This window comes from Herpailurus yagouaroundi, unplaced genomic scaffold (genome assembly GCF_014898765.1).
Source record: "Herpailurus yagouaroundi ecotype Mexico unplaced genomic scaffold, PumYag 28, whole genome shotgun sequence".
Classification (NCBI taxonomy): domain Eukaryota; kingdom Metazoa; phylum Chordata; class Mammalia; order Carnivora; family Felidae; genus Herpailurus; species Herpailurus yagouaroundi.
The window spans coordinates 76,851,088-76,862,102 of record NW_024412376.1 but is presented as its reverse complement, the minus strand read 5'-3'; the positions used below and the strand labels follow the sequence as shown (position 1 = coordinate 76,862,102).

The 11,015-nt window shown below is 39.2% G+C and overlaps 1 protein-coding gene across 1 annotated transcript; it reads left to right on the top strand.

The window, feature by feature from the left end:
* The first annotated feature begins 562 nt into the window (after positions 1–562).
* Positions 563–5,058, top strand: RPL34 (ribosomal protein L34). The gene is made up of 5 exons (XM_040476548.1): positions 563–592; positions 1,970–2,043; positions 2,127–2,226; positions 2,541–2,644; positions 4,940–5,058. The coding sequence occupies exons 2-5, from the start codon at positions 1,979–1,981 to the stop codon at positions 5,022–5,024; spliced, it is 354 nt and encodes a 117-aa protein (XP_040332482.1). The 5' UTR covers positions 563–592; positions 1,970–1,978; the 3' UTR covers positions 5,025–5,058.
* Positions 5,059–11,015: the final 5,957 nt, after the last annotated feature.

Below are 11,015 nucleotides of genomic sequence, written 5' to 3'. Positions count from 1 at the left end.
TAAGTGCTTTAATTTTATTGTGCCTTTGATCATGACATAACTCATTTAAAGACTTGCTCAAAGTAACACAGCTAATAATTAGTAGATACTGGATTTAAATCCAATTTGTAAAGCTTGTGCTTTGAATGAATGATAAGTAAAAAAGAAGGGAAGGTTAAAGACAGCAACTCCTCAAAGGTCAACTAATAACAAGTGTCAGAATTGGGTTTTAAACCCAGGTCTAACTGCAAAGCTGGCGCCCTTTAGATTAAATACGTTGTAGCGCCCCTAAGAACGAAAAAAGTTGATTTTGTCCCACCTCCGTCCTTTGCAGTTCCTTTGTCATTTGCATTTGTTTCTAGGGCGATTCCCAAAAGATCTTAAGTGTGGCTTTGTGGGTTGCTGACTTGCATCCGGGCCCAAGGAAAGGCGGCACGTCGGTTGCCGTACAACGTGGCGGCGCTATGCGTTCCCTCCCATGGAGGGGAGCTAGGTGGCTTCCGTACAACATGGCGGCTCTTGTTATGACGTAACTTCCTGTCCGACGCAGTCCTATTTAACCTTTAAACTTGCAAGTACTTCCTTTTTCCTCTTCCGGGGACGGCGTCTTTAGGTATGGTTGGATTTTCCTTTTCTCTGTTGCTTACTCCCTCTGCAATCGGCCACCATCCGGGGAGTTAGAGGAACCAGGATTTCTCAGGCGCAGCCTTTTGGACTGGCATAGGGATAAGGGTTCAGAAGGAAAGCTGGTGGTGAGCAGGTCCCCCGGCTTTTAGCCTCAGAGCGCCATCGATCCGGACCACCCCTCCCGAGCCGGGAATAGCCGGAGCTCATCACCTGGAACTTTGCCGCCTTCGAGGTCGCGTTTGGAGACCTACGAGTTGTGGTTCGGCTGATTGAGGCTGCGAAATCGCAGAACGTTTTCCTATTTTAATGCCCACGTTAAGTGCGCCTGTAGTAGATGTTCTCAGGTTTTTGGGAGGACTGGAGACCAGGATGTTCGGGTCGTTGTTTCAAAATGTTTTCTTTTCCAAGGCCAATAGCAAGGAAGATAAAAATGTTAATAGGGAGTTTTCGGTCTTGGTTTTGGAGATGTAAACGGAATGGTGGCTTCTTGGATCTCATTGGCCTTCGGGGTCGCTTTTGGTGTCTTCATAGTTATGTTTCAGTGTAATGTTAGTAAAGACGTTATAACAACAAAAGCAGGCTCTTTACTTTTGCATTGCATGTGATGAAATGATTACAAAGTTTGGGGTTAAAAATGAGGATTCAAGTCTTGTTTACGTTGTCATGTTACCTTGAGCAGTTAACTGAGAAAACGGTTCATAGGCATACTTACATACCGATTTGCTCAGTGACATTCAGTGTTATTTTCAGTCGATAAAAAAAATGCCATAATCCAAAGATTCTTTGATACAAAAATAAGTATTTGGCACTTAGCTTGTCACACATGCTACTTTGGGGCAAGACACTGAACCCTGAGCATCTTTCATGTGACAGGCACTGCACTAGGTTGGGCAGGATAGCTTCTCTCGTTTGTAACTAATGACAGCTGTGTGAACTCCGTAAAAATGTAGAGACAAGGAAGCTAGCCCCTTGTGCTGTATAGGCCAGTAGATGGCCTAAGTGAGGGTTCAACATAGATGCTCAGGTGCGCTTTTCCTTTAAAAACAGGGTTTCTTAAATTTGCCTGTTAGTAGCACTTTTCTGGACACTACTCCAAACAGAATCAGATGTTTTGAGGAATACATCTGGTAAATTTTAACCAAGTGCCACCATTGATTACCGTAAGGAAAACAAACATGGGTCTGTTAGTATTCTTACCAGGCACCTTTAAATCTCAGTAGTTTTAAAATAGGGAATTCTTTTCATAAGATACTTTAAGGATTATTGTATATAAGAATATGTGAACGTATAAATTATGTGATGCTGTTTTGCTGTAAGGTTTGAATTATTCCTACAATGCAATTTTATTCCTTTCTTAATTTAGGCATTCAGAATGGTCCAGCGTTTGACATACCGTCGTAGGCTGTCCTACAATACAGCCTCTAACAAAACTAGGCTGTAAGTATTTCTAAAATTTAAAATCCATATTGTCATTTACTCTGCAGAATGCTGAGCCTGTTCCCTATTCTCTCACTTTCTAGGTCCCGAACCCCAGGTAATAGAATCGTTTACCTTTATACCAAGAAGGTTGGGAAAGCACCGAAATCCGCATGTGGCGTGTGCCCAGGCCGACTTCGAGGAGTAAGTGATCCTTTTTGCTCTGAATAACGTAAACAAGAATTGAACTAGGGAGCATTAGCATCTTGGTAAGGGATGGAGTGAAGGAGAGGTCACCACTAGGAAGGTTGCAAAGTACTAAGCATCCATGATCCACATCTGTCAAGAACGTGGACTTTTAAAGCCTATGTGATAAATACAGGGAAATGCCTTTCAGATAAAGCAGTATACCATTTCCTGTTCTAGTTTAGTGTTTATACTTGCCATATGTCACATCTAGTACAATTTCTGTTTCTGTTAAAGCATCATGAAATAATCTCAACATTGACTTTGTGCAGGTTCGTGCTGTGAGACCTAAAGTTCTTATGAGGCTGTCCAAAACGAAAAAACACGTCAGCAGGGCCTACGGTGGTTCCATGTGTGCTAAGTGTGTTCGTGACAGGTAAATATCACTCTTAAATGGACTTTCTCAAACGTGTGTGCATGTCTGTTACACTGAATGCTAATGATTATTAGAAGACTGGTGAAACGTAAACACGAGTAGCCTATTTTAGAGTCCTTCCTAGGCTAGGGGCAATTGATACTGTACAAACCAGTAAAGATACTGGTTCACTTTAATTCAATTAGGATTTGGCGGCATCTTTATGCCAGATGTAGAAATTAAAATGACCTTGATTTTGTGGAGGAGGTAGATAAGAAACTATTAGTTTTTGGTCTCAGGTAGATGGAGAGAGGAAGGTCTAAAAAGTGTAGGAAGAGAATAACTATATGTAGTTCTAGTATGGCTGTAGCAGAGCTTTGCAGGAGGTGATAGACAAGAAAGGTAGAAGTCCCAGGTTACGCAGGCCCTTAAAGGACAGACTTTTAGCTCGATCCTAAAACAGGTAGGAATTGATAGATTTTGAGCCGGGAGGGAGACTTTTGATGTGCCAGAACGAAAACTGCAGCAGGATGGATAGTAACCTCATTCTTTCAACAAAAGGTGAGTGCTTGGAATGGTTTTCCTCTTGGTGAAGGCTAAGGCGGTGGCACCTGCATGAAGACCTAAAGGCTGGTGGAGTGAGTTAGAGGAGAGGACAGTGTTCCAGGTCGAGGACTGGGATGTTGGGATATGTGAGAGAGTTGGTAGTGGCATAGGTAGAAGTGTAGTAGTAGAGTTTTTATGCTAAATGTCAAAAGTCCATCAGGGACTGTTGTACTTTCTATGAAGGAAACAAGGCTTGTTGCTTAAATTCACACAGCCAGTGAGGAGCAGCACTGGGATTCGTTCTAGGTTTTATTGAGACCCTTGATTTTAGCCTCACTGATATACAGGAATTGCCTCTAAAGACCTGACTGGGAGGATTTGCAAGGAGGTTGGTCTTCACAAGTTACAGAGCTGCTTCAGAAGAGTTGGATGCCTCCAGTTGATAAAGCTAGTTCTGTAAAGTGGTCAGGCTAGGTTTCTAAACCAAATCTGACAACAAACCTTGCAAGTTCCCTCTGCCTTTCAGGAGTTAATTTGTAGGGGGATGGTAAACATGTTATAGTTGTACAAAGACACGGTAAATAGAACTTCCATGAAATACTGGAAAACTGAACTGTGACTGAAGTTTGGAGGAGAAATTACTTTCAAGTAGTTGGGACTCTGGGAACGGTATTTGAGGTGGAACCTGCATGATAGGTAAATGTTGGTCAAGAGGTTGAAAGGGCAAAGAATATGAAAGAACGAGCAATGAGATTGGAAAGATAGATGGAGGTGGAAGGGTCATGTGTTAGTTTTAAGCCAGTGGAGTTTGGCCTTTTACCAGTCTTTGGTTCCCAGACCTTGCTATACATAATCATGGGCACATTTATCGAAAGTCCAATTCTTGGGCCCTAGCTCTTGGAAATTTGGATGTAGATCTACCGGTTGTCTATAGGTTAGTATTAGCTGTGACACTGGTCTGGTCTTTGAGTAAGTTTAGGGAATTTGTAAGGGTCCTGAGTAAAAGTGGCACCAGTCAGTTGTGTTTCTATAATGTGATTACATTGGGGAGTTTTGAAGGAGTCCAAAATCCCAGGAATTTTAGGCCATATTATTAGATGACCAGGGTTACAAATAGAGATCATAAATGGGGAGGTTTTTGTGGGAATTGAGTGCTTTCTCTGTGGAGGTAGCTTTGCTTTAACGAATGGTAGTTAGTACCTGCTATTTGCCAGGTCCCATGCACTGTAATCATAGTTGATAAAATGTACTTCCTCTCGAAAGGGAGGTTCAGAGTACACACAATGCAACTCCTTCCGAGTTTAATCTTCATAAAAACCCTGTGAAATGGGTATAAGATTCTTTGTGTACCTTTTGACAGAGAAAGTTATTTGCCCAAGATCACACAGCTGGTAAGTAGTAGAGCTGACCCCAGGCTGTAGAAACTTTGCTCTTGATGAAATGCCTCTTGCCATTAGCTTTTAACCTTCATTTTGGTTTCCCATATGTAATTCCTTCGTGACTCAGAAGAAGAGGGCAGATACAATTGGCATAGAATTGAAGGATTATCCTACTTAAACTGCCAGTGTAGGAAGGAGACTTTCAGCCAGCCAAACAGTTCTGGCCATCTAATTTCATCTCTTAAGTTTTTAGTCTATACTGGTGGGTTTCATTTACTTTTCTACGTATCTTCCCTGATTGCTTTACTCAATTCTTTTATGGTACTTTTCCTGCCTATTAAATCAGTGGGTTTTATCTTAAACTGTATTCATTTATTATTTTTCTTTATAGGATCAAACGTGCATTCCTTATTGAGGAGCAGAAAATCGTTGTGAAAGTGTTGAAGGCACAAGCACAGAGTCAGAAAGCTAAATAAAGAAGCTTTTTTGAGTAATAAAACAATCGAAGGCATTTTCTGTTATTGCTGTTGTAATTTGTTAGTATACAGGTTTGGTTTCTATGTGGTGTTTGGGATTCCGTGATTTTTAGTTGATTGCTTTTACTGAAAGACCATAATGGAAGCCAGTGATGGGTAGAATTTTTTGATAGCACCTCTAGAACACTTGGGGAGGTTTGAGAAGAGTGGCTGTTATATCTGGATGTTTCTTTTAATTCCGCTGCATCATTTCCATCCAATCTCCTTCACCAAAACTCAGGATGGAAATTAAACAGTGTTTATTGACAAGTTATTTGGAATAGAATCTTTTATACACCATTGTATTTAAACCCTCCATTTCATTAGTTTACTTCAGACCAAAAACGGTCTATTTTGGAGAGCTCAGAACTCCATATTCAGCAAATCAAGAGCTCCACTCGTATACAAAAACCTCATGTCTCTGGTCTAGTGAAATTTAAATTCTAACTTAAATTGGATTTTTAATCCAGTCCAGAAAATTAAAATAACAGGCCTTAGTTATATTTACTCTTGGAAGCTCTGTGTATCTAACAACTCTTAATAAGTATGTACACAGTAATAATAGCTCATTACAGTGCTCAGACTGTACCAAGTATTTGTCTAATATTCTACATGCATAAGCTCATTTGAATTCCCTTCCAAGACCATTTTTTCAGATCATGTCAAGCTCATTTTCAATCTCACGGAAGAATAGAGAGCAGAGCCCTCAGGCTATTTGCACAAGCCAAGAAATCTGGAAGCCAGAAGAATTCTGTAAATTCTGACCCTTTTCTTCAATGTAGATGTTACTGTACTGGTGTGGTTTAACTTTGATGGCTCCTGCAGAGGAATGTTTTCTCTTAATTATAATAAATGATTCCCCTTGTAGGAAGGAAAACAAATCTATCTGGCCTCTTAAACACTCATTGTGCCACACTGCCAGTTAACTTGACAGACAACGGGTTTTAAACGTTTTTGTAGAAGAGCTAGTAAGTGGTTAAGCTGCATAGGAACTCAAGAATTTAACGACAGTACTTGATAGCATCTCCTTAGTGGTGGCTAACACTTCAAACTAACCTTCATGTAGTCTCTCTAACCACTCTGTGACACCTACTTTATCCCCAGTTTACAAATGAGGGAACTGAGGCACAGAGGTTGTACGATAGTACCCAGAGTCATTTAAGTGTTCCCAGGTTTTTTGCAAGTGATCTACTTAGTGATTGGAATCAAATGACTGCCTTTTTCCTGTGAACACTACAGCATAAGCAGTGATCCCCGAGGCCCCTGTTGCCCACGTGGTCTCAGACAGTTGAGATCTGTTAGGCTTCCCCAAACACCTGCCAATCCTAAGGCTTGTTGAGCAACTGGGGTAATGGAATCACTTTGTGTAATGTTTAATCGCATAGTAAGATTTCTGATGGGAATATAACCGAAAAACATTGGATTCTGAGGTAGAGTAACCTCTCAGTTCCCCATGACTCAGGCTGATGTATTCTGCAGCAACATGTTTGGTAATCCTGGGGTGGGTTTGGTATAAGAATGTACAAACTAGTACTTAAATTAACATTCAGAAACAATGCCTTAAAATTTAATTCAGTTACTTGATTGCTTTGTAGATGAATTGAGTTTCTGAAAGGCTTGAGATGTAGCTTTTTCATACCAGCTGTGAGGGGACAGCCTCCTCATTTGCCAGCCCACCAGGAGTTCTTCCCTGTCGGGGCTCTTCCCTCTACTACAAAGAGTTCCACAGGACAACCTGACCAAACCCAAAGACTAACTGACGAAGACTACCCAAGTTTCAGCAAAAGAAATGGGTTGGCAGAAATTTTAGACAGCTAAAGCATTGAAGTTCCGTACTTTTCAAAGGATTTGTCAAATGGTTTAGCCTTTTTAGAGTTTGAAACGTTTCCCTTTTATAAATGTCTTTGTAGACCATTTGTAAAGTGTGGAAAAACAGAATGAAAAAAATGCCTTTTAATTTCAGTACACAGGTTATCTGCCAGTTTGATATGTTCCCATCTTGTTTTCTAGACTTAAGAGCCTTTTAAATCAAAATAGGAGGCATACCATGTATATATATTTTCAATCCTTCTTCCCCACTTAACTGAAAAGGTTGCAGTGGCTGCATGTGCCGTCAAATCTACGTGCCATAATTTACTCCCTTTCTTTTGAAGGTTAAAGCTATTAACAATTTTGCTCTATTTAATACTTGTGAGCATACTTACACATTTGATTGTTTCATTTATTCTGATTGTTTTTAAATTCATAAGCTGGCACTGAAGTACAGCCCTTAAGCTTAGTTACTGGGGTTACAGGACTCCTAGGTATCTTAGGACACCTGCTCCGGCTGCTGTAACTAATTACCATAGACTGGGTGGTTTAAACTACATACCTATGTCAAGGTTCTGGAAACTGGTAGGTGCAAGATCAAGGTTCTGACAGATTCAGTTCTTAGTGATTCAGTTCTTAGTTCTTACTGGTTAGCAGAGTGCTGTCTCCTTGTATCCTCACATGATGGAGAGCAGAGAAATAAGCCCTCTTGTGTCTCTTACAAGGGCACAGATGCCTTTATGAGGGCTTCACTCTCAAGATTTAATTACCTCCCAAAGGCCCCCGTTTTTCATACCATCACTTTGGGGATCAGGGCTTCAGTTGAATGACTTTTGGTGGGGGGGACACAAACAGGCTAATGTCCATACAACTAATGATACAAAGTGTGCCTAATTGGTAGCCAATTTCTTCACCTTTGTTGGGTTAGCCACTGAAGCTCTTGGCCACAAACCGCTTCCCAGCCTCCCTTTGCTAATGCTTCTCTTCATCTCTCCCTCTCATACTGCCCAGTCCAGTTTCCTCCCACCCCACACTTCAAGCAGACCGAGTTTGTCTTGTGTGTAGATCTAGAAGAGCCTAGAATTGCACGAACATAGCACCAGCACTGCCCTAGCGACCAAAACGGATTCTGCTCTGTTCTGGGTTTTAACTTTGTAAAAAGCAAAATGAATCTTTTATTGAATCCAGTTCTGTGTGTGTGACTTAAGTATTCTTGACAGGTTCTTAAAAAGACATGTGAATGTAGTCAGTGGTTTCTTTTCAAAGTCTAGTATTTCTCCTTCCATGGAATTGCTTATAAATTCTATTAGGAGGATGGGGGAGGGGTGTCTTCCACCCTTAAAAGCAGAAAATCTCCATATGTTTAAGTAAATTTTAAGGTTATTTTCAAAAGCGCAATAACATACTTAAAGAATTTTTATCTTAATGATTTGGAGCTTGGGTTCCCAGAATTTTGAGTCCAGACCATGTCCAGCTTTAACTGTAACCCATATTTCTTATCACACCAATTAAAATCATATTCAATTCCTGCAGAATAAGATTGTGAAGCAGGGCTAAATGCTACGGTTTTTGTCTGAGTTGGATTACTTAGAATTTTTAAGAGTAAGGGTTTGGTCAGAATTTATAATCATCAGATATTACCAACAGAAGCAGCAGTGTGTGTAGCCAGCCCATTCTGGCCGTGAGAGCCAGTAGTGTGTGCCTTTCCAGCTCTGTGTTCATTGATGTCAGGTTCGTGCCTTGAAATTGGCATGGTGGGAGTATTTACACCTGGAAATCAGCAAATGCTACAAAAGTCCTTTTCCCTCCTCAGGAGCTGGATATTAAATATTACCAGCTAGCCATTGGCTATTACTCAAGTTATAGTCTCTTGTCACAACTTCAATATGCTGCTGTTGGTTCAGGAGCTCTACATATAGCTGGTACATACTTAGTAATGATTTATACTTTAAATTTTTCTGTAGTAAAAGCTTATTAATGCTTTGAGTCCGTGAATATTCTGGGATTTGATTTCATAAAATACAAAACAAAGCTTTTATTGAATCCATTTGTGTGAATGTAGAGGAAAAGAATTAAAAACCTTGCAAAGGTGCAAATTTCATCTCTTTAAACAACGAAAACTAGATGTGATAAACACTACTATAAACCAGGAGTAGAAAAGTTAAGACTATCTTCATGAATGTCCTTTTTAAGGGGTGAGACCCACAATAATTCTATATCAAAAGATGCTTTCTGAGTTCCAAAATATTAGCATTCAATACTCTTGACTAAATCTTAAGTGTTTCTGGTTAATTGAAAAGATTATATAAATATTTTTGCCACTACATTTATATTCTGTTACAATTTGCTTTAGCTTTCATTCATTCACTCAGCAAATACTTATTAGAAACTGCTATGTTCCAGAAATTGTGCTGTTGAGTAAATAGTAATACAGTAGTCAACAAAGCAGACTCTTCCCTGCTCTCATGGCACGTAGGGGAGACCATGTTAAATGAGATACAAATACATTTTTAATTGCACTCTTTGAGAGAAGAATCATAAAGGGAAACTACAATGTTGTGAAACAGGCAAGAAAGAAACCTCATGGGGAGTTAAAGTAGGTTTTTCTGAGGAAGTGATGTTTAATCTTAGGATAAGTAGATGTTAGCTGGGTGACAAGTAGGGAGAACAACATTCCAAGCAGAAGCGCCAACATGTGTAAATGCCTTACTGTCAAGAAAGAGATCATAAAAATAAAGTAATTCCTGCAGCCCTATTCACTCTCAGTATTTGCAGCCAAATAAATGTGATATGTATGAACAAATTGTTAATCACTAAGAGGGAACTCCCTGTTAGTACATAGCTTTTGGTCCACCTATGTGTCCCCAGAGCCAAAAGATGTATGCTACCCTTGCTTCCTAAGGGAGACCAGTGAAAGAAAAGCTTTCCTAAAGACATACTCCTCTGCACTAGAGGATATTTAAATTATGCACTCCCCTCTATAATTTAGGCATCAACTTACTATTAAGGAGGAAAGGGATCAAAATCATTGACTGAATTCCCCTAATACTCATTCAGCTTCTGTATTTCTTGGCCTGTGCCATAGCCTGAGGGCTTTACTGGCTCACATGCATGCTCTCTCTCTCTTTTGATTCTCTCTCTTGGGTTGGGAATAAGCTTACGCTTGACATTCCTGAAGAACGAATGGCCTTGAAGAAAATGCAAATGTGTATTGCATCTTAACATAATTTGTATAAAGATTTGGTAAGCTATATATGGTCTCTGATGCAACTACTCAACTCTACCAATAGCGTGGAAGCAGCCACAGACAGTACCCGAATGAACAGTCCTGGCAGTGCTCCAGTAGAGTTTTATTTACAAAAACTGACGTTGGGTCAGATTTGGCCCACTGGTGGTAGTTTGTGGACACCCCCCCCCCTTGCTCTAGATGACCGCTGCTCCCCTCTATAGCTGCCTTCTGATTGCAAGTGCACAAGAAACCTCAAGCAAGACCAGCAGAAAACTGCTTTGTTGAGTCTGAATAACCCAAAGGATATTGAGAAAAAATAAATTGGTGGTTTTATTACATTAATAATTTATTAAATTTATTATTTTATTTAATTTATTAATAATTATTAATTTATTAAATTATTTATTTGTTTATTAAATTAAATATTAAATTATAAATTAAATGAAATGAAATTATTTATTAAATAATTATTAATTTATTAAATTAATAATTTATTACATTAAATTTTGAGGTAGTTTCTTATATAGCAATATACCTCTAAAACAGTGGTACAGTTCAATGGTCTTTAAATATGATTTTACTTGCATATTCCTTAAAATTGTTTTTGAAAAACTGTGTAGACCTTTGCACATTTTTAGATTATCATATAAAACTTTTCATTATAACTTTAAATCATTCCAAAGGATATAATTTCCAGCGTAGTAAAAATGTGAATAATTAAAAAAAAAACTATCACCTTTCAAATATATGGAATTAAATCTATATAGCAACCATTAAAAACAAAGACACCGGGAGGCTCTTTCAACAGTTGGATGTTTTATATTCCTCATTTTTCCTCTTCATATAATCATTCCATTTTCTCCATGGGATTTTAAACTTTTTTTGTTGAAAGTCTGTTCCTGATTGGTGATTTC